Source organism: Ranitomeya imitator, chromosome 4 (genome assembly GCF_032444005.1).
Source record: "Ranitomeya imitator isolate aRanImi1 chromosome 4, aRanImi1.pri, whole genome shotgun sequence".
NCBI lineage: Eukaryota > Metazoa > Chordata > Amphibia > Anura > Dendrobatidae > Ranitomeya > Ranitomeya imitator.
The window spans coordinates 185,704,340-185,729,021 of record NC_091285.1 but is presented as its reverse complement, the minus strand read 5'-3'; the positions used below and the strand labels follow the sequence as shown (position 1 = coordinate 185,729,021).

The 24,682-nt window shown below is 44.0% G+C and overlaps 1 protein-coding gene across 1 annotated transcript in view; it reads left to right on the top strand.

Moving 5' to 3' along the window:
* The first annotated feature begins 399 nt into the window (after positions 1–399).
* FBXO38 (F-box protein 38) overlaps positions 400–24,682 on the top strand; it is a 114,084-nt gene continuing 89,801 nt past the window's right edge. Inside the window, exons 1-8 of the mRNA XM_069764172.1 lie at positions 400–516; positions 3,856–4,008; positions 8,050–8,183; positions 11,729–11,892; positions 12,078–12,243; positions 12,331–12,468; positions 15,884–16,021; positions 16,809–16,902. Coding sequence (XP_069620273.1) covers positions 3,881–4,008; positions 8,050–8,183; positions 11,729–11,892; positions 12,078–12,243; positions 12,331–12,468; positions 15,884–16,021; positions 16,809–16,902 — 962 coding nt within the window. The 5' untranslated portion in view covers positions 400–516; positions 3,856–3,880. The remainder of the gene's footprint in view (positions 517–3,855; positions 4,009–8,049; positions 8,184–11,728; positions 11,893–12,077; positions 12,244–12,330; positions 12,469–15,883; positions 16,022–16,808; positions 16,903–24,682) is intronic.

The window sequence follows — 24,682 nt, the reverse complement described above, 5'->3', positions numbered from 1 at the left end:
GGCAGGATCATACAGCACAACAGCCTGCCTGCCACTAGTGACCGGCCACGGGCGGGATTATATAGCCAACAGCCCCCCTGCCACTAGTGACCGGCCACGGGCGGGATCATACAGCACAACAGCCCCCCTGCCACCAGTGACCGGCCACGGGCAGCATCATACAGCACAACAGCCCCCCTGCCACCAGTGACCGGCCACGGGAGGAGCCATTCACATACAGCACAACAGCGCGCTCCTCCAGCTGATATTAACAACGTGACGTCACGGCGTGTGATCACGTGCTTACAGTCTACCAATGGAAGCTGTCTTCGGCCCGCGTGCTTCCCCTGTACACAGTAACGTCTGCACTGCCACTGGCTGTGCACATAGCGGACGCTGATTGGCTGTGCATGGAGCAGTAGGCGGGGCTGAGTCAGGAAGTGTTTGCCTGGACTGTCTGTACCTGCTTCCGGTACCCAGAGACGCTCAGCAGCTGGACGGCCGGGGGCCGGCTCGCACCGTGCACTTGGCAGGGAGGTAAAGTCAGTGGAGATGACGGCTGCCATTTGCTTGTATGCAGGGGAACACGCTGCTCCAGGAGCCCCCTGCTTCACTACACTTGTCACTGCTTTACGTCAGGTCTTCCTTCTCATTATTGTTTACAGTTAAAAGTTTCCCCTCCAGACTGACAAGTCGTCCTCAGTGTGTGCTCAGCGCCTCACACACAGGGTGACAGCTCTGTGTCACTACAAGTCCCAGCAGTGCTCCTAGTGCTGTGCCCTGGACACTATCCTCTCCTGCAGATGCCGGTGCTGGGGATCACTCATGGAGGGACGAGCTTTTACAACAGGATTGTCTTAACACACTTCCCCCAGAGGAGGTCTCATCACTAGGCAGGTCCTGTGGGGATCCACTTGTTAGAGGGGTCTTACATCTGATCACTGCTGGGACCCCTACAGTTTACACCCCACTTGTGACCCCTAGTTGTAAAGATCACATCCCAGAAGAGATGAGTGGAATGGCCGATCCACTTTGTTCACAGTACATGACATGCGTTCGTGTGTGACCTGCTCGTTCCTCCTACTCCTCCGGGCTTTGGTCTTGTGACCAGGGAAGGACGGGGGGGACACTGTCCTCCAATAGGCCAATCCATGATCACCTGTCTATGATGGAATACCCCTTTAAAGGGACTCTGTCACCTGAATTTGGCGGGACTGGTTTTGGGTCATATGGGCGGAGTTTTCTGGTGTTTGATTCACCCTTTCCTTACCCGCTGGCTGCATGCTGGCTGCAATATTGGATTGAAGTTCATTCTCTGTCCTCCATAGTACACGCCTGCGCAAAGCAATCTTGCCTTGTGCAGGCGTGTACTATGGAGGACAGAGAATGAACTTCAATCCAATATTGCAGCCAGCATGCAGCCAGCGGGTAAGGAAAGGGTGAATCAAACACCAGAAAACTCCGCCCATATGACCCAAAACCAGTCCCGCCAAATTCAGGTGACAGGTTCCCTTTAAACGTCAGTGCTGATTACATCTGCGGGAGACTACAGTCATCCAGTCATTTTCTGGTTGTGATGTTGTCTCTAGTCAACCATAGCTAAGAGCAAAGCAAAACAGAGTATCTGCTATATGCAATTGTTATTAGTTGGAGCCATATACAGTTAGGTCCATATATATTTGGACAGAGACAACATTTTTCTAATTTTGGTTATAGATATTACCACAATGAATTTTAAACAAAATAATTCAGATGCAGTTGAAGTTCAGACTTTCAGCTTTCATTTGAGGGTATCCACATTAAAATTGAATGAAGGATTTAGGAGTTTCAGCTCCTTAACATGTGCCACCCTGTTTTTAAAGGGACCAAAAGTAATTGGACAGATTCAATAATTTTAAATAAAATGTTCATTTTTAGTACTTGGTTGAAAACCCTTTGTTGGCAATGACTGCCTGAAGTCTTGAACTCATGGACATCACCAGACGCTGTGTTTCCTCCTTTTTGATGCTCTGCCAGGCCTTCACTGCAGTGGTTTTCAGTTGCTGTTTGTTTGTGGGCCTTTCTGTCTGGAGTTTAGTCTTTAACAAGTGAAATGCATGCTCAATTGGGTTGAGATCAGGTGACTGTCTTGGCCATTCAAGAATATTCCACTGCTTTGCTTTAATAAACTCCTGGGTTGCTTTGGCTTTATGTTTTGGGTCGTTGTCCATCTGTAGTATGAAATGACGACCAATCAGTTTGGCTGCATTTGGCTGGATCTGAGCACACAGTCTGGCTCTGAATACCTCAGAATTCATTCGGCTGCTTCTGTCCTGTGTCACATAATCAATAAACACTAGTGACCCAGTGCCACTGGCAGCCATGCATGCCCAAGCCATCACACTGCCTCCGCCGTGTTTTACAGATGATGTGGTATGCTTTGGATCATGAGCTGTACCACGCCTTCGCCATACTTTTCTCTTTCCATCATTCTGGTCGAGGTTGATCTTGGTTTCATCTGTCCAAAGAATGTTCTTCCAGAACTGTGCTGGCTTTTTTAGATGTTTTTTAGCAAAGTCCATTCTAGCCTTTTTATTCTTGATGCTTATGAGTGGCTTGCACCGTGCAGTGAACCCTCTGTATTTACTTTCATGCAGTCTTCTCTTTATGGTAGATTTGGATATTGATACGCCTACCTCCTGGAGAGTGTTGTTCACTTGGTTGGCTGTTGTGAAGGGGTTTCTCTTCACCATGGAGATTATGCTGCGATCATCCACCACTGTTGTCTTCCGTGGGCGCCCAGGTCTTTTTGCATTGATAAGTTCACCAGAGCTTTCTTTCTTTCCCAGGATGTACCAAATTGTAGATTTTGCCACTCCTAATATTGTAGTAGTTTCTCGGATGGGTTTTTTTCTGTTTTTGCAGCTTAAGGGTGACTTGTTTCACCTGCATGGAGAGCTCCTTTGACCGCATGTTTACTTGACAGCAAAATCTTCCAAATGCAAGCAACACACCTCAAATCAACTCCAGGCCTTTTATCTGCTTAATTGAGAATGACATAATGAAGGGATTGCCCACACCTGTCCATGAAATAGCCTTGGAGTCAATTGTCCAATTACTTTTGGTCCCTTTAAAAACAGGGTGGCACATGTTAAGGAGCTGAAACTCCTAAACCCTTCATCCAATTTTAATGTGGATACCCTCAAATGAAAGCTGAAAGTCTGAACTTCAACTGCATCTGAATTGTTTTGTTTAAAATTCATTGTGGTAATGTCTATACCCAAAATTAGAAAAATGTTGTCTCTGTCCAAATATATATGGACCTAACTGTATGACATTGCTGTGTATCTGGCGATTGTTATGACCACTTCATTGTCCAGCAAGTGGATGGTCGGCCTAGTGATCCAAAGTCTGGGTACCCTTTAAGGCACAAAGACAGGGTTTGTCAATAGGATCTGATAGTTAATAAATCCTCACTTCCTTTTATAAAGCCATCCCTTTTCGCCTCTAAACTGGTGTACAGAAGCACTGGAAGGAAAATAAGGGGCACATTCCTACCTACAAAGCAGCCCCAAGTATCATGAAGGTATCATGTAAATTCTGTTTGGCTGAAGGATCATGCACCGCTATCTGTGACACGCTCATTGTGAGTGACTTTAAAAGGATATTCACTAGATGTGACCTGTGACAGACGTGAGCTGCCCCCAAGTGCTTTCTGCCAGGTCCCACTGCTGTGCCCATCGGTGTAGCGGAAAGAATAACCGCGTGCTGCACTATGCTTCCTATCAAACACTACATTTGATTTTATTTTTTTTAAGCTGGAGATCTTGCAGTTTACAGTAGCCTTGTATTCATTGTACAGTGTTATAAAAATTATTATTTTTTTTTTCTAAAAAGGTGTTTACAAATTTAAGTTTTGAAGATGGGGCCCCGCCGGAAATCGGTAAAAGGATGCAGAGCTAATGGTGATAATGAAGAGATGGACAAATCCGGTGATCCTAAGGATTACATGAATCAGCTCTCCCATGAAGTGCTTTGTCATATCTTTAAGTGAGTGTCTTTTTTTTTTTTTTCTATTACTTCCCCTGTGGATTTCTAGATCTCGTATTCAATACCACTTTCTGTTGAATATGACTAACGGTAAATTGCGTAGGTGCAAATTTTCTGAGGGACCCACGCCATTATTAGTTAAAGCACACATAGACCAATCGATAATCAGCAACTGAGCATCGCAAGGTCATCCATTCCCAATTATTGCATGTAAGTGATCACAATGGAAATGCGGTCCTGTTGCTTTAGGTTCCCGATGAGCAGGGCTGTGGAGTCCGTAAGCCAAACCTCCGACTCCACCAAAATGGGCTCCGACTCCACAGCCCTGCTGATGAGCTGGTTCACTTTTTTTGACATTCTTTCTGGTAAAAATGCAAACAGAATGAAACAATTATGGTACATCAGTTATTTTTCCTTTTTTTTTTTCATTTGTAGAATTTTAAACTGCATTTAATGAACTGCTTCCTAAACAGTGTCGCCAATGTAGGTGCAGAAACATCAGGTGTTGTGGCCACGCCATCTGCCTCAGGTGTCCGCCATAACCAGGGCCGTGACGTCCATATGCCAACCTTCTGATTCCTTTATAAATGTCTTGTGTATGATGATGTAACAATCTGACTCACACATTCACATCATGAGCTAGGCAAACCTGTAGTAAATAACTGTATAGAAAAGGGTCAGTTATACTACATAAGGAAAAGGCTTTGTTGGGTAATCAATGAACTGATTAAAAAAATCTCTTATCCATCATTCAAAATAATAATAATAAAAAGTGTGTCACTTTGCCAAAGGGGTATTTTTAAAAAGGATAACGCCCAGATAATTGCAGAAGCAAACGCTAATTGTGATTATATGGGTGGCACAGTATGTAACAACCTTCTTAACTGTCTTGGAAAGTATTAGGTTGTCCACTACTTTAGCCCTTTAATTCTGATTCCAGGTACATAATAGAGCGGCACCCGCACAATATATGAGCAGCTCTTAAATGGTGCCTTACACCAGATTTTTCATGTAGAACTGGACACACCGAAAGGTGATGCAGAGATGGAAATACCGTATATATCATTTTTTATTTTCTTTACAATGTCACCTCTCTCCGTTGAAGAGATATTAGCAATTCAAAGTATTTGTCATTTAAACAATTGATTTTCTTTTTTTCAAGTCCAAGTAGAGATGTCACTGGGGGCAAGCAGGAAGCCAGCAAAACACTGAGGAAAGAAGAGAACATTCTCACAGTAGCATTGACAGTGCGCTCTTATCACTGCAGTGTGATGACCTGCTGGAGCACAGTGTGATAACTGCCAGCTTTATTACAGCAGTCTCATTAGAAACCTTTCTAGTATTCTACTCCCATCTCTGCCAGTCATGAGCAGCTGAAATAGAAGACTATAGTTTCTACCCGGCTGTGTGTGAGATATAATGACAGTCTGCTCTCCTCACTGCAGAGTGATTACATGTGCTGGAGCACAGCAGACCTGGGTGTGATTGACTCATGGCGATGAAAGCTGTTCATGTGGGAGGAGGGCAGTGCGGCAGAGTTTGAAGCGCTACACTTGCTTTGTCCATGTGTATTTCATCCTGCCAATAAAGCTTATTATACTAAGTGTTTGTAACTTGCCATAATTTCTGCAGTGCTGTCCCTTTCCACACTGACTATTGGAAATGAGAGCTGAAAACTGTTAGTCACACTCGGGTCTGCTGTACTCCAGTACGTCATCACTAAGCAGTGAGGAAATCAGACTGTTTGTCCATACTATCGTGAGGACATGTTTTTCTTCACTCAGTGTGTTGTTGCCTGCATACGATCGGTCAAAAGAAACTTAAAGGATGAAGTACCTACCTCCAGTGAAATCTTTTGGGTAATTTCCACTTGTACTAAAAAAAAAAAACACCTTTTTTTTTATTTTTTTTTTTTATTTTTACTATTTAATCGTCAAATACGAAGAAGCGGAAAAAAAAAACAGGTGCAAAAAAATAAAAACTTCTTCGGCTGCAGTTTGTTTAAAGGAAGCCGATCAGCACAGATTGGCTGATTAAACCAACTACATGTGCTGTGTATGTGGCCAAAAATGTAAAGGTACCTTCACACTAAACGATATCGCTAGCGATCCGTGACGTTGCAGCGTCCTGGCTAGCGATATCGTTCAGTTTGACAGGCAGCAGCGATCAGGATCCTGCTGTGATGTCATTGGTCGGGGCTAGAAGGCCAGAACTTTATTTGGTCGCTGGATCTCCCGCTGACATCGCTGAATCGGCGTGTGTGATGCCGATTCAGCGATGTTTTCGCTGGTAACCAGGGTAAACATCGGGTTACTAAGCGCAGGGCCGCGCTTAGTAACCCGATGTTTACCCTGGTTACCATCCTAAAAGTAAAAAAAAAACAAACGCTTCATACTTACCTTCCGCTGTCTGTCCCTGGCGCTGTGCTTCCCTGCACTCACTGTGAGCACAGCGGCCGGAAAACAGAGCGGTGACGTCACCGCTCTGCTTTCCGGCCGCTGTGCTCACAGCCAGTACAGAGAAGCAGAACGCCGAGGACAGACAGCGGAAGGTAAGTATGTAGTGTTTGTTTTTTTTTACTTTTAGGATGGTAAACATCAGGTTACTAAGCGCGACCCTGCCCTTGTTACCGGCATCGTTGGTCGCTGGAGAGCGGTCTGTGTGACAGCTCTCCGGCGACCAAACAGCGACGCTGCAGTGATTCGGATCGTTGTCTGGATCGCTGCAGCGTCGTTTAGTGTGAAGGTACCTTAAGTGCGCACTCGCACCAACTTGTTTTCTCTCTTTCCACCCCAACCCTCTTCTTTAAATATTTGCTCTGGACTTATAAAGACAGAAAGGTGGAGGTAGAACTGATGGGAAGGTGCACGCAAATGTCTGGCCACGCCAAGAGTGCACCAAGCCGCCTGTACTTGGTTTGAACAGTCCCTTTAAAACATAACAAACCGCTCTGTACTCGCCTTCCACGGGTCAGCCGATGAGGTTCTGACGCTGCTCCTGATGGCTGTCGTTGGCTGCGGCACTGATATCATGTTGACAGCTCGGCAGCCATTCATTGACCCCAGCAGCTCTGATGATGATGATTTTGGTCAATGCCAGACTCATAGAGCAGAGACTCGCGGGTGGACTTCAGGTAGGTGAATACAGAGCAGTTTCTTATGTTTCAATAAGCTGCAGCTGTGGCCCAACATTATTTGAAATGGAACCACCCCTTTAAGGCACAATCTTTTAATAAAACGACAACAGGCATAACACAGAAGCATTGCAGCGTACTATGCGACCACTCCTATAATAGCTTAGTCATGTCTTTCAATGGAACTTCAAAAATATGGAAAAAAAGAAAGCCAAATGTTTGCAAAAATATAAAAAGAGAATTTAAAAGTTTGTTTTTCCTCTTGCACAATGTTTTACTTTGCAAAAAAAGATAGTTTTGGAATCACTATAATTGGAATGACTATAAGAATTAGGGATGGGGGCAGTGTTCTGGAATCACTGCGTTGAGAAACACGTGATGGTGTCTCCGCAGTGTTGGATGTTTTGGTCTCCCCGAGGCCAATCATCTGTGCCTTTATAGCCTTTTTACTAGGCACTGCTCCTAATAGCCAGATTCCTACTCCACACTGATGAGGGGCAAAAACCCCGAAACAGCTGTCTGTGGATGGATACCATGCTTGGCATAGGTGGCTTTCCTTCATAGGATGCTGCCCTTCCCGTGGTTGTTCCTTCCCGGGGAAAGGCCTGGCTATTCACTGCTTGCGTCGAGAAACACGTGATGGTGTCTCCGCAGCTTCTTTACTTGCATCTGCATATTTCCTATAAGAATTAAGTTATTGTGTCATTTGTACTGTATAGTAAATTCTCTAAAAATGAAACCCCACTCAGTTGCTGCTTTATTCCGTTTCAATGTAATAGTTTGTGAATAGTTGCATGCATCCTAATAAGAGAATTTTTCCTAACCACACAGCGTTGTATTTGTCACACTTGCATTTTTTTAAATTTATAAGTAATCTTCATAACACAATTTCTGTGCTTTCTTGGTAGATATCTGCCACTGCAAGACATTATGTGCATGGAGTGCTTGTCCAGAAAGCTGAAGGAAGCGGTGACTCTGTATCTTCGTGTTGTCAAAATGGTTGACCTTTGCGCTGGACGCTGGTGGGAGTATATGCCAACCGGTGAGCAACGGTTGTGTTTATTATTGTTTCTGTTATTGTAGCCAAATAGTATTTGACTAATACTACGTATATAGGGTAGCCGATTTCGGACTGAAAAGATGAGCGCCAATTGACGATATATACATCATTTGATGCTCAATGAGCAATAATTGGGACCGAATGATCGCTGATATAATCATTCTGCCCCCATAAAACATCACGTTATTGATAGCACATCTTCTGTTTTATACAAGTGATGTGCTGCCGAAAACAATTTTTGATTTCCAGCATTCTCTTCATTTGACTTAAATTACTGGGGCCTATAATCAGGAACGAGCACTCCTATGGATCTCTTAAGCCACATGTTCAGTATTTGGTCAGTTTTGTACAGCAGTATTTGTAAGCCAAAACCAATAGTGGAACAATCAGAGGAATAGTATCATAGAAACAGGTCACCACTTCTGGTTTTGGCTTACAAATACTGTGCTAAAACACTCCCCCAAATACTGAACGTGTACACGTTACATGGGTTGTCTGGTTAGAACAGGATAGGTGATAACTTGTTGTTTGATGGGATTTTAACCACTGGGACTTGCACCGATTCTCAGAACAGAGAACCTTTATCCCTGTTAGAATGGTGAGGCAGAGCATATGCTCGACCACTTTGTGAATGAATGAATGAAGATGCATTTGGGCGTCTGACCTGACATGATATTTTGCAATGGGGAAAAATTCCCCACTCTACCAATCTGATTGGACCTCATCTGGGCACCTACCAATCAGAAGTCAGACATCCCCCTTTAAGTGTATTAAAAAAAAACATAAAAGACTTTGAAATATGTGCAAGTTATTAATAATAAAGTGTAAAGGCAACAGGTTTCTGCTAATAACCAAGAAAAATTATCTTTCACAATTGGTGCAGAATCCAACCAGAGGAGCAGCACTTTTAGACCTAATACTATCTAATAGACCTGACAGAATAACAAATCTGCAGGTGGTCGGGCATTTAGGAAATAGCGACCACAATATTGTGCAGTTTCACCTGTCTTTCACTAGGGGGACTTGTCAGGGAGTCACAAAAACATTGAACTTTAGGAAGGCAAAGTTTGAACAGCTTAGAGATGCCCTTAATCTGGTAGACTGGGACAATATCCTCAGAAATGAGAATACAGATAATAAATGGGAAATGTTTAAGAACATCCTAAATAGGCAGTGTAAGCGGTTTATACCTTGTGGGAATAAAAGGACTAGAAATAGGAAAAACCCAATGTGGCTAAACAAAGAAGTAAGACAGGCAATTAACAGTAAAAAGAAAGCATTTGCACTACTAAAGCAGGATGGCACCATTGAAGCTCTAAAAAACTATAGGGAGAAAAATACTTTATCTAAAAAACTAATTAAAGCTGCCAAAAAGGAAACAGAGAAGCACATTGCTAAGGAGAGTAAAACTAATCCCAAACTGTTCTTCAACTATATCAATAGTAAAAGAATAAAAACTGAAAATGTAGGCCCCTTAAAAAATAGTGAGGAAAGAATGGTTGTAGATGACGAGGAAAAAGCTAACATATTAAACACCTTCTTCTCCACGGTATTCACGGTGGAAAATGAAATGCTAGGTGAAATCCCAAGAAACAATGAAAACCCTATATTAAGGGTCACCAATCTAACCCAAGAAGAGGTGCGAAACCGGCTAAATAAGATTAAAATAGATAAATCTCCGGGTCCGGATGGCATACACCCACGAGTACTAAGAGAACTAAGTAATGTAATAGATAAACCATTATTTCTTATTTTTAGGGACTCTATAGCGACAGGGTCTGTTCCGCAGGACTGGCGCATAGCAAATGTGGTGCCAATATTCAAAAAGGGCTCTAAAAGTGAACCTGGAAATTATAGGCCAGTAAGTCTAACCTCTATTGTTGGTAAAATATTTGAAGGGTTTCTGAGGGATGTTATTCTGGATTATCTCAATGAGAATAACTGTTTAACTCCATATCAGCATGGGTTTATGAGAAATCGCTCCTGTCAAACCAATCTAATCAGTTTTTATGAAGAGGTAAGCTATAGACTGGACCACGGTGAGTCATTGGACGTGGTATATCTCGATTTTTCCAAAGCGTTTGATACCGTGCCGCACAAGAGGTTGGTACACAAAATGAGAATGCTTGGTCAGGGGGAAAATGTGTGTAAATGGGTTAGTAACTGGCTTAGTGATAGAAAGCAGAGGGTGGTTATAAATGGTATAGTCTCTAACTGGGTCGCTGTGGCCAGTGGGGTACCGCAGGGGTCGGTATTGGGACCTGTTCTCTTCAACATATTCATTAATGATCTGGTAGAAGGTTTACACAGTAAAATATCGATATTTGCAGATGATACAAAACTATGTAAAGCAGTTAATACAAGAGAAGATAGTATTCTGCTACAGATGGATCTGGATAAGTTGGAAACTTGGGCTGAAAGGTGGCAGATGAGGTTTAACAATGATAAATCTAAGGTTATACACATGGGAAGAAGGAATCAATGTCACCATTACACACTGAACGGGAAACCACTGGGTAAATCTGACAGGGAGAAGGACTTGGGGATCCTAGTTAATGATAAACTTACCTGGAGCAACCAGTGCCAGGCAGCAGCTGCCAAGGCAAACAGGATCATGGGGTGCATTAAAAGAGGTCTGGATACACATGATGAGAGCATTATACTGCCTCTGTACAAATCCCTAGTTAGACCGCACATGGAGTACTGTGTCCAGTTTTGGGCACCGGTGCTCAGGAAGGATATAATGGAACTAGAGAGAGTACAAAGGAGGGCAACAAAATTAATAAAGGGGATGGGAGAACTACAATACCCAGATAGATTAGCGAAATTAGGATTATTTAGTCTAGAAAAAAGACGACTGAGGGGCGATCTAATAACCATGTATAAGTATATAAGGGGACAATACAAATATCTCGCTGAGGATCTGTTTATACCAAGGAAGGTGACGGGCACAAGGGGGCATTCTTTGCGTCTGGAGGAGAGAAGGTTTTTCCACCAACATAGAAGAGGATTCTTTACTGTTAGGGCAGTGAGAATCTGGAATTGCTTGCCTGAGGAGGTGGTGATGGCGAACTCAGTCGAGGGGTTCAAGAGAGGCCTGGATGTCTTCCTGGAGCAGAACAATATTGTATCATACAATTAGGTTCTGTAGAAGGACGTAGATCTGGGTATTTATTATGATGGAATATAGGCTGAACTGGATGGACAAATGTCTTTTTTCGGCCTTACTAACTATGTTACTATGTTACTATGTATTTAACTCATGAAAGGGTTTTCAGTTTTAAAATTAGTATCCCATCCATAGGTAATCAATATCAGATCGACTGATCACCAGTCGGCTCTTTTGAAGGGGCTGGGCGGCCTCTTTATTTGTTACTTTGTTCTGTACATTAGCATTGCCATTCTACTGTCCTGCGAGATTGCTGGACTCTTTATTTCCATAGCATATTTCATTATAAGGCTTCTCTTGTGTTTCCACACAGATGGTAGTGTCGCTGATTGACGTTGCTTGTTTTCCGTTCCTGTAGGTTTCACGGATTCCAGTTTTCTGAAACTCCTTAAGAAGATGCCAGATATTGAGCAGCTTTATGGCCTTCACCCGAGATATTTGGAGAGGCGCAGAGTTCGGGGCCACGAGGCCTTCAGCATTCCCGGTGTGCTAGAAGCTTTGCAATCATGCCCAAATCTTCTGGTGAGCGACTCTTAATCATGTACAAAAACCCAGTAAGAGACGACGTCATCTGTCGATACACCTTAGATGTGTATTAATATTCAGATGGATGCTCAAAGTTTTGCAGGTTAACTCTTCGGAGTAGTCTTATGTACCAATGCATACTATAGCCTAACAATTTCTCTTTATTGCCGTCCTATCACCAGGGTGTAGAGACCTCACATCTGGAACTTGTAGAAGCTATATGGACCTATATGCCACAAGTTCACATTCTAGGCAAGTTTCGGAATCGAAATGGAGCTTTTCCCATTCCCCCAGAAAATAAACTTAAAATACCCATTGCTGCAAAAATCCAGACGTTACATTTAGTGGGTAGGTATCTGATGTACACAAAAATGCTTATCCACTGACACGGTCTTAAATTTACTAAGGTGTTGCCACAATTTACACTCTATACAGGTGTGAATGTTCCTGAAATCCCGTGCATTCCTATGCTGCGTCATCTGTACTTAAAGTGGGTGCGTCTAACCAAACCTCAGCCTTTTAAAGACTTCTTGTGCATTAGCCTCCGAACCTTTGTGATGCGAAATTGTGCTGGTAAGGACTCAATAGTGGTGTAAGTTATGACCGGATTGCGCTCCCTAATTGGAGGACATTTATTAAAAAAAGACCAAAAGTCTTTCTTGTTCTACTTTGCTCTGAATTGCTCCACATGTAGGGCAGCCAAAGGCATGCCATCAGAGGAAACTGCGAGCAGCGTCTCCTTGGTAAAACCATGAATATCTTTGAATTTGGGACTCTTCATCAAGACTGGCTTCTAAAAACACCAGTTTTGATGAATGGGATCTTTTATATTCATCTTGAATCACAATCTTTGGTCTTTAAATTTTTCTGACGGTGATGCCCTACACTTTGTCCGTTGGTGTTTAAGTCGTTTTAGCATTTAACTTATCTTTTGGACTATACAACGCATCGGACTTTAAAACGCCCATGGTTTAGACAAAAGAAAACGGGAAAACTCTTTCATAATAATTAATACTTCCAGGTAGTTCTAAACAAACTCCGGGGTTTTTGTATCTGCCCAAACGTACCTGCTGCATATTGATTGTGTTTATTGTAGGTTCAGAAATAATGCATAGCAAAAGCTGGATCAGGTTTAACTAGACTGATGCAGTAGAGCTCCGTGTATCGTTGAACCCTTAATAACAGCCTATGTGCCTTTTTTATTTTTTTGCTACCTTGAAAAAAGATGATGGATGAAAATGCAGCGAGTGTCTGCTGCATACTATAGAGCAGGGGTCCCCAACTCCAGTCCTCAAGGCCCACCAACATGTCATGTTTTCAGGATTTCCTTAGTCTTGCCCAGGTAATAATTGCATCACCTGTGCAATGCAAAGGAAATCCTGAAAACATGACCTGTTGGTGGGCCTTGAGGACTGGAGTTGGGGACCTCTGCTATAGAGGACACCATTCAGCATCAGCCACACTCCGTGTTGGCACAGATTATGTCCATTTCCCCCCCCCCCCCCCCCCAAATGCAAACTGTCAATAGCAGCATTGGCATCTAGATGGTTAATTGGTCAAAGAGGGGGCGCTCTCACTCAAACTGGCGCCCCAAGATCGTGATTGTGTGCTCCCAATGGTTATGCGCTGTCAATCCAAGGCTAAGTAGTAACCTCAGAATTTTCCTGTACGGTAGCCTGAAATAATGTATTTTTTTTTTAACTGATATGGAAACTATTTTAGTGGAAAATATAATTTTTAATTTCATCCATTCCACCTTGCATTTATTCCTGTGAAGCACCCAGAGGGTTAACACATTACCTAACAGCACTTTTAAACACTGTATGTTTAGTTATTTGAAAACGGTATTCATTTTGGGGGGTGTCCAACATATAGGCCCTTGAATCACTTCGAAAACTGAATAGGAAGGAATTTTCTGCTAAACTTTTAAACCTTCTAACATCCTAGCAAAAGTCATAGGACACTTGAAAAATGATGTTTAAGACATTATACATATAGGAAATGTTGTTAGCTAACTTTCATCGCCTGGTATGACTACCTGATTTAAGAGTATAAACATTCAAAGCTTGAAAACTGCCAATTTATCAGAAATCTAACAACATTTTTGAAATTTTCATAAAGAAATGCAAAACATGTCGACCTAATATACCACTAACATAGAGTACAATGTGTCACGAAAGAACATTCTCAAAATATCTAGGATTGGTAGAGGAATCCCAGAGTTGTTACTACATAAAGTGACACCTATATATTCACAAACAATTGCTAACACCCATCTACCTAGAGGGTACTGCACCACTAAATGACATTGTATCTCACTACCAGGGTGACGAGACGTGTGATGCTCTCCACAGCGGTACTTATATAAAATCAATTTTTTATTAATATAAACCAGATAAAAATATATAAGTTATACATAACAAGAAGGGTACATAATCCAGAAAAAGAGGGACTACACTTCCATAGGATTTTTCTAAAACGGAGGCTGAGCATATGTGAATAAGTTAGGAAATTACCACCAATGAAATGCCAGAATAAATGATAGATATATAAATATGTTTTATCCCTGCATAATATATGCACATTTCCTGAACACAGGTGTCACTATTCATAAGTATGTGGGTAAGTCTCAGCTTATCCCCATGATAACCTAGTGTACAGGAGACTATGAGAAATTAAGATTCATTAGGTGGATAAGAAATGATTTGTCATGTACCTCACAAACGGCCACGTGAAAATTCCTCGGCATCCCTCTGCCCCGACGCGCGTTTCGCAATGCTTCTTCGGGAGGCGAAGTGACACCTGTCAGAATTGGAAAATTTTGGCCTAGTCACTAAGGGTTTTAAATCCAAACCTATCTACATTTTAAAGCATATAGCAGAAGAACTCTACATACAAAACTATTACCTGCCAGTTTGCCTTGCCATAGCTCCCAATGAATAATGCTGCCTCTTTGTCTACGCTGCTGACTTTGCAGTTTGCGCTGCACTGATACCTGAGCTTCACAGGCATGGTAGGAGGATAATCAAGAGACTACAAGGCTAAGTATATGTATATATGAGTAGAGATGAGAAAACATAGTTTGCTCCCTCCTTATTCCACAAGCTATAGTTCTTACTGAATCGGGAACCCGGATACCTGGAGCACTCTCGATAATCAGCTGTTCGGTGCCGCATGTGTCACTGCGGTGTGACAGTCACAACACACATGCATGTCTTGAATGTCACACAGCTCACACATGCAGCTGTGGCGCCGAACAGCTGATTATCGGGAGCAATCCGGGTTCCCGATTTAGTCCTTTCTCTCTTGCCCTGCACAGAGCAGACAGGTCAGTGTCTGGCTCGGAATGATTAGGAGGTATGCTTCATGAGTGCTCAGATCAATGAAAAAGTAATGGTGAGCTACAGGCACAACACAGTGGATTGTGACTGTAGACTATAAAACGCAGGCACTTCTTTAGCAAGGCTTTTTCTTTCTAAAAGTTTGTCACATAATCCATAAAATACTGTAAATTTTTTCAGTCTAGTCTAAGAAAGTAAAATCTGAAATCTAAAGACATGGGCACAAGTACAAAGAAAAAAAACCCTCTGCTATGCCCTAGACTTATAACACTCTGCTACATCGCCCTGTCATTGTAACTGATCGCTAGCTTTAAATTAAGGCCGGGGTCACACTTGGGTGTGTAATGCAAGAAACTCGCGTGAGTCTCTCGCATCAATACCCGGCACTCGGGTCCGGAGTGTGCAACTGCATGTATTTCTATGTAGCTGAACGCTTCGATCCGAACCGCCGGCGGCAGTGCCGGGTATTGATGCGAGAGACTCACGCGAGTTGCGTAACGCACGCAAGTGTGACCACGGCCTAAAGAGGGTTTCCTTTTTGAGTCAGTCTGAGTACACAAGCCTGTAGTGACTTTTATTTATTTTTCTTTATATACAGATACATCTTTTGGTATCCTTAATTTTGTCATTTTGTCGTTCTGTTTAAGGACCTACAAATTCCTTAAAATATGTGCCATTGGTCACTGGTTTGGCTTCTGCTCGCAACTTGGAGCATTTAGAGCTTGTTCGAGTTCCTTTTCTAGGTGGCCTTATACAACATGTCGTGGAGGACAGCTGGCGGTCTGGTAAGTGATACTCGGTACATACCATAGGTAATGCTCAGAATAACTGGGTAAACTTGATTTATCGGAGATGATTATGTGCAAAATTATATTTATATTCTGTTTGTCAACTGTAGCCAGTGTCAAGCATTTAAGTGTTTTTCCCAAAATAGTTAATTCTATACCCAGTGATTTCAAGGACAGGGTTCCAAAAGTCCCATAGATAATGAACCTCTGGCTGTTTCTGGCTCCTAGAAAATGAATGGAGCGAGGTTGATCTTCTGCAAAGCTTGGTTCTGGAGGTGCCAGCATTTGGACCCTTAATAAATGTCACCTATCCAACGTTAGGTAAAATAGCTTACTATTTTGGGAATAACGCTGCTTCCTGTTATGTGTTTTTTACGAATTCTATACTTTTAGACAGTTCTATATTTGTTAGATCTGTATATTGACATATTTATTGATATAAAGTAGTAATGTCAAGGATTGTATTATCTATAGATGACCTACAAATGTCTAATTATGTTGTGTTCCTTATAGGTATTTCCTACATATATTTTGCCAGTTTTTGGCCAAGCCCTAAAATTACTACTATAGATGGTGGCATGCATATTATTCATTACCTTGTGTTAAGGCACTGTGAACTTTCTCCCAGATATGTTCTTCATCATTATGTGTTGCATTAGGATACAGCCTGATATAGGTCATCTCCTTTTTTTTTTGTCTTTTTTTCCCCAAGCAAATTAATTAAAAATGGCAGGTTCTAAACAAATTTCGAGATCTGTTCTAAGCAATGGTAATTGTATTTCAGGTGGCTTCCGGAATTTGCACACAATAGTCTTAGGAGCATGTAAGAACGCTTTGGAAGTTGATCTTGGCTACCTCATAATTACAGCTGCTAGAAGGTAAGATACTGGAGTTAAATGAGTTACCTAAGATTAAAAGTTCAAACATGTTTGATGTATGCCTTGCGGGATGGAGGTCTCTCTGAGATGCAATTAATTTCCTAAGGGCGAACAGCAGACGTGCAATAGCAATTTTCCCTACCTCATCCACTCGCAACTCATCAGCATATCCCAGAATACAAATCAGGGGGTCTATAGGCACTATACATTCATATGTCAGTTCTATAGGATCAAGAACCACAATCCAAAATGTATATAATTGAGGGTAAGACCATAACGTGAAATATTCCTGCTTCCTCCCCAGAACAATGCGTAGAAGCTTTTTAAAAGGGAACCTATCATTAGGAAATTAGGTCCCTAACTAAAGGATGTTTGTAAAGGCCTTTTATTGCTTATTAAATGCATACCTTTTTGCAGTATTTAGTTTAAATATTTTATAGCCTTCAATCCCTGAAGTTTTAATTGCAAATTTAGTGGGCAGACATTGCATTTCCAGCTCTCATACCAGACTCGGATGGAGCGGCGAATGTGCACTAGGCTCATGACATTAGGGGAGCAGACATAATGAAGTGATGAGTTTAATCCAGGTGGTGATTCTGCTCAGATGCTTAATCATCACCCAGTGTAGTTTTAATAGAGGGAGCAGCACATATATAGATCTTTAGACTGGTTCCCATGACTTCATCGGGAGCCTACTGCACTTTCGCCGCCTCATCTGAGATTACTCCGATCAATGATTCGGTGCCTGTGAAGAATCTCAAGCAGGGAGAAGACTAAGAGTTAGGTCAGCCAAAGACTTAAGGGTCGATTGGTGGGGATATAAGGAGTCGGACATGAGAGCTGGTAGTCCAGTGTTAGGCTACTTTCACACATCAGGTTTATTGTTTCAGGCACAATCCGGCAAGTTTTGAAGAAAAAAAAAACTGATCCGTTTTTTTTAGTGACTGATCCGTTTTTTTCTCATAGAGTTGTATTTGTGCCTGATGGCCAGATGTTTCAGACGTTCGAATCTCGGCTTCAGGAAAATGGCCGCCGCAATGTCCATCTGCGCACGCGCGGCATCCCGCGGCCATTTTCCTGAAGCCCCGGGAAGCAGGAGACTCCATCTGCGCACGCGCGGCCTCAGGAAGATGGCCGCGCCCACCGAGAAACCGCTGAATAGCGGCGAGCGCGCTCTTTTTCTACAGCTGCGCAGTGCATTTGGCACTTGCACATGCGAGAAGCACTAGGCCACCAACGGGAACTTAAGCAAGATGTGGGGGAGAAACAGCGCTGTGACCACGCCCATCTGACCTGACCAGCCTGATTGACAGGCGAAAAAGGACACTTTTGTAAGGTATTTCGGCAGCATAGGTAGGGAATCAGGGGACAAAAAATACCCTATTGTAAAGCACTGCTCAGGCCCTATTTAACGGTATTTTTATCTCCTACTGAAAAAACGGGGTGACAGGTTCCCTTTAACTTGTTTTCTCTATCCCCATGATGGCACCACGGAGAGAGGGGTCCGCCCCCAGGGACAGGAAACCTACAGATGAAAAAGGCGTACCTCTCTCCCACATCAGTTGGTTTCCTGTCCCTGACGGGGAACCTACAGCGACGTACCTGAAGGATTCTTCGTAAGATTCCAGGGTGCTGGCCGGTCGGTTCCTGACAGGGGGCGCCCTGTCACGGCTGTGTCCAGCAGGTTTTCTCCCCCCTTTTCTTCCGACCCTGAGGCACCACCACGGGGTCGGCGGGCCCTACGGGTGAGTGTTGCAGGGGAAGGCAGTGAAGAGGTTCGAGCCTGCCTTCCCCAGGGGAAAAAAAAAAAAAAAAAGGGGGAGGAAAGAGGCAGGTGACGGCGGTCACCATTACAGCCTCTGCACCGCTAATCGGTGCATGGGGGTAGCGGCGGCTACGCTACCATCATCAGGAGCGCTAGAGCACGCATAAGTGCCGCAGGTCACCGCTGAACCGCCGCCCAAACCGGAAGTACGGGCTCGGGCGGAACGTTAGAACGCGCGCACAGGCGTAATAATACCTTCCCTATACCAATACCAATAATATCTTCCCTATAGGACGCCTGTGCCGCGAACCGGAAGTGACGCGCGCGCATGCGCAGATGACCGCTTCTACCGGCGGCAAGTTTAAAAAACAGCGTTCTCTGTAGAGGAAACGTGGAAAACCCTCTCTTTTTGGCAAACGCAGTGCGGAGCCACTATGAGCGGTAAAGAACCACAAGAGGCACAGGAATGTGCACAATCATCACCTGAGCAAGTACTGCGTCCGTGCTCACAACATCAGCGCAAGGGGAACGCTTCATCCCAGCAACGCAGCAGCAGCGGACGCTCAGGGTCACAACGCAGCCGAGTCTCTGGGGGAAATACACGGCCAGCGACGAATCCAGTGGATACAGTCCCGAGGCCAGAGACGGTATCTCTTAGTCGTAAGGGGTGAGTGATCTACGTGAAAGTAATAATGTAATACGAGATTACTTTTTTCTCCTAGGGAAGGAAATGTACAGGCAAATCAAAGCACAAAGTGTGTGCGATATGTTTGGAAGAGCTACCTTCCTCATGGGAAAAAAAGCTGTGCGGGTCCTGCATAGAAAAAACCATCCAGGAGGAATCTCCGGCGTTCGCGTCAGACCTGAAAACTCTAATAAAAAATCAAGTGGAAAGTGCCCTCAAAGGCATTAAAATTCTGAGGAAAAAACATAGATCAGGTCATAAGTCTCCCGAGTCCAGTATAGACGAATCAGAAAACGAGACATCTGACTCTAATGATTCATCGACATCCGAGACCTCCTCACTATCATCAGAGGGAGGACGCAGTTGCTTCCCCATCGAGGAGACAGACGCATTGGTAAAGGCCATCAGAACAACTATGGGTCTGGTAGACGAACGCCCTAAAAGAACAGCACAGGACATAATGTTCAGCGGACTAGAACAAAAGAAAAGAAGAGTATTTCCAATAAATGAGAAAATTCATTCTTTGATCAAAAAAGAATGGAAGAAACCGGATAAAAAAGTTCTCTTAACCCCCAAGAGAAAGTACCCGTTCGATGACCCAGCCTGCTCATCCTGGAGCAAGGCACCCAAACTGCATGTGGCCATAGCAAAGGCCTCTAAAATGTTCGCTCTGCACTTCGAGGACATGGGCACTCTAAAGGATCCAATGGACAAAAAGGCAGACACCTTCTTAAAAAACTCCTGGGAAGCGGCAGGAGGGGGTCTAAAGCCAGCCATCGCAGCCACCTGCACGGCCCGTGCTCTAATGGTATGGCTTGAGCATTTGGATTCTCAACTAAAAGAGAAAGTCCCAAGAGAGACAATACAAAAGTCAGTGTCCATGATGAAAGGGGCAGCAGCTTTTCTGGCGGACGCTTCGGTGGACTCAGCAAGATTATCAGCCAGGTCGGCTTCTTTCTCAAACGCCGCAAGACGCGCCCTGTGGCTAAAGTGCTGGCCGGGGGACCTGCAGACAAAGACCAAGCTTTGCTCAATACCTTGCGAAGGTGAATTCCTGTTTGGGTCAACGTTGGACGACATCCTCGACAAAGCAGGAGATAAAAACAAATCTTTTCCCGGGTTCCCCAACCAGTCATATAAGCGCTCCTTTCGGAACAGAAAGTTCATGCGCAGAAGACCTCCAAAAGGAAATAAAGACGGATGGGAAGACAGAAGAAACAAAAACAGGGGCTTCTTGTTCAACAAACCCCCCCTCCAGATAATAAAAAATCCCAATGAAGGTACTCCCCGGGTCGGAGGGAGACTAGCCGAGTTTCTTCCAGCCTGGGAAAGAATTTCAAACAGTCCTTGGATTCTAGGTATTATACGAGAAGGCCTCAAATTCAAATTTCGTGTTCCTCCCGGCAACTCCTTCATGGTAACGCCTCAAAAACAATCACTCGAACAGTCAGCTCTCCAGAAGGAGATTCTGAGCCTAATCCAGAAAGATGTATTGCAAGAAGTTCCATACCAGGAAAGAGGCACGGGTTTCTATTCTCCTCTCTTCCTCCGCAAAAAAACGGACGGATAGTACAGAACGATCATAAATCTCAAAAAACTAAACGGTTTCCTGGAGATACAACATTTCAAAATGGAGACAATAAAATCTTGCGTGAGAATACTCTTTCCTTTGTGTTTCATGACTGTTCTAGATTTACGAGACGCATATTACCATGTGCCCATCCACAGAGATTACCAAAAATATCTCAGACTGGCAGTGAATATCCAGGGGGAAGTAAAACACTTCCAATTCCGGGCTATCCCCTTCAGGATCGCTATCGCTCCTCGGGTATTCACGAAAATGTCAGAGGTAATGGCCCACATACGGGAACAGAATATCTTAATAGTTCCCTATCTAGACGACCTACTCGTGGTAGGGAACTCATTTCAACACTGCGAACAACAGTTGAATCTGGTCATTGCTTCTCTGTCGAGTCTAGGGTGGCTACTAAACATATCCAAGTCCAAAATGGTGCCATCTCGGGTACAGGAGTACTTGGGGATAGTCCTAGACTCGATCACGCAGACATGCTATCTTCCTCAGGAGAAGGTACAAAAAATGACACAGGCCGTATTACAGCTGACTGTATCACCAGTCACCACTCCGAGGAGAGCAATGTCCCTCCTGGGCTCTATGACTGCCTGCATTCCGGCAGTTCAGTGGGCACAACTTCATTCCCGGGATCTACAATGGGAGACTTTAAATATAGGCATATCTCTGCACGGAAATTTAGACGGGCAGTTAAGTATTTCTCCAAACACGATACACTCCCTAGCATGGTGGGCAGACCCAGGGAATCTAACCAAAGGGGTTCCTTGGGCGCTACCGACGGAGAAGATTCTAACGACGGATGCAAGCCCCTGGGGCTGGGGAGCACATATAGGCGATCAAGTGGCACAGGGGAGTTGGAACAAAAGTCAAGAGCTAGACTCTTCCAACATGAAAGAACTGCTAGCGGTAAAACTGGCCCTAACACACTTCCTATATCTCCTGCACGGTCATCACGTAAAAGTCTTTTCGGACAACCAGGTAGTGGTTGCATATCTAAACCACCAAGGGGGAACCAGGTGTCGAGCTCTGATGGAGGTAACCCAATCCATCTTCCACATAGCGGAACACAGTCTAAAGTCCTTGACAGCTCTCCACTTAAAAGGCTCCGAAAACCAAACTGCAGACTTCCTGAGCAGAACATGCTTAAAGCAGGGAGAGTGGGAGCTAAATCAATCGGTCTTCGATCAGATCGTGAATCTCTGGGGCCTACCAGCAATAGACCTATTCGCGAACAGTCAAAACCGCAAAGTAAAAACATTCTACTCAATCGATCCCCGGGGGAACCCTGTAGCTCTAGACGCATTGACAATTCCTTGGAACTATCACCTTGCCTATGCGTTCCCTCCAATGTCACTCATCCCCTTAGTGCTGAGGAAAATTCGGGAGGAGGGGACTACAGTGATACTAATAGCGCCATTCTGGCCCCGCAGAATATGGTTTTCTTGGCTAAGGAAAATGTCCATATCAAGTCCATGGGTTCTACCAGACACTCCGAAACTTCTGTCCCAGGGTCCAGTATTTCACCCCAATGTAAAAAATGTACACATGACAGCGTGGCTTTTGAAAGGAGGTTACTAAGGGACAAAGGATTCTCTCCTAACTTGGTGTCCACTCTATTACAGAGTAGAAAACCCGTAACCACTAGAATATATGGAAAAGTGTGGAAAAAATTTATATCAGTATCAGGGGCAGACCCGTCTGGGGAAATTCCTATAGGGAAAGTCCTTGAATTTTTACAGAAAGGTCTGGAAAGAGGTTTGGCTACAAGCACTCTAAAAGTTCAGGTAGCAGCCTTGGCAGCACTGTATAATTATGATCTGGCCAGAAATCGTTGGGTCATGCGATTTATTAAAGTCTCATCTAGGTCCAGACCCATTCCCCTCCACAACTCTCCTCCATGGGATCTAAACCTCGTACTAAACGCTCTAACCAAACCTCCCTTTGAGCCCCTGACAGAAGTTCCTTTAAAGATCTTATCTCTAAAAACCACACTCCTAGTGGCCCTAACCTCAGCTCGTCGGGTCAGCGATATACAAGCGTTATCTTCATGCCCGCCCTTTACTCAGATACTTGATGACAGAGTCATTCTAAAAACTGACCCGGCTTATCTCCCTAAAATAGCGTCACAGTTTCACAGAACGCAAGAAATTTCTTTACCCTCCTTTTGTCCCAACCCTAAAAATGAGGGGGAAAAAACACTGCATACCCTAGACGTAAAAAGATGTCTGGTCCAATATCTATCAGCCACTAGGGAGTGCAGGAAGGATAGGGCTCTGTTTGTCTGCTTCCAGGGTCCACACAAGGGACAAAAAGCATCGAAAGCCACGTTAGCAAGATGGATAAGAGACGCCATCGCCCTATCCTATTCATCCTGTGGGACAGCCATCCCAGAGAACATAAAAGCTCATTCGACCAGAGCAGTGGCATCATCCTGGGCGGAGAGTGCTGGTGCTTCAATACAACAGATATGTAGAGCGGCCACTTGGTCTTCCCAGTCTACATTTTTCAAGCATTACCGCTTAGACTTGACCTCCTCTGATCCTACCTTTGGGCGAAGGGTTCTAGAGGCAGTGGTCCCTCCCTAATAGCTCTATCTATTCAAAGCTCTCCGTGGTGCCATCATGGGGATAGAGAAAATGGTAGTTACCTGCCGATAACGGTATTTCTCTGATCCCATGATGGCACCCGTATATTCCCTCCCTTTTCACACACAGGTGTGCACTTGATAATGTACTAGTAATTAATTTTAGTCATGGTGCCTCTAAGTTAAATAGGTTAAGTTTAATTTGTGCAAATATTGAGTTGCAGCTGAAGTTCTGTATAAGGCTCTGTAATCCAACTGATGTGGGAGAGAGGTACGCCCTTTTTCATCTGTAGGTTTCCTGTCCCTGGGGGCGGACCCCTCTCTCCGTGGTGCCATCATGGGATCAGAGAAATACCGTTATCGGCAGGTAACTACCATTTTTCTTATCTTTCAGGTTACATCAGGGGCTTATCCACAGCATTACAGAATACTGTAGATAAGCCCCTGATGGCGGTGACCACAGCTTATATATGAAAAAGTAGGCGACCCATTCCCTTTAAGCAAGCCTAAGTCGTTCCTTTTTTTTTTTTTTTTTTTTCCAAATGCATTGGAGCAATTAAAGACAATGTTTTACAGATGTACTTAACATTATGAAAATCCCATTTTGTGATTTGTAGCTTTTCTTCTCTAAATTGCCAGTATGCCTGACATGAAGGCTTATTTGGATAGATAGGTAATAACTTATCAACAGGATGTTGTTTAATTTTTCCCTTCACCCATGAAAGCACACCTGAGAGAGGGATCCGCCCAGCCAGGACAGGAAACCTACTGAAATAAGAGGGCGGTACCTCTCCCCCGCTTCAGTTGGGTTTCCTGTCCTGACGGGAACCCTCATGCTGAGACCTGGGTTGGTTGAAGAATTTATTTTTTTGTGTCTACTTACCCACTGTTCGAGCACTGGAAGAACCAGCACATGCCTGTATGCCAGCGTTCATGTGTTGGAGGTGCCATCCAAGGGTCCAGTGTGCCTTAGCGTATGTGCGGGCATGGGCAGCAGAGAGGCAGGCTGGGCGGCTCTTCTGCATCCGCCGCACTGCTCTTACTTCTCTGTGGTCCGTCCGTAGCTCCAAAGTGAGCCTGGTTTCCAGGGGCTTGCTCTGCTGACTTCACGAGCAAGTCACGATGGGAATGGGTGTGCCCACGTGACGTCAGAAA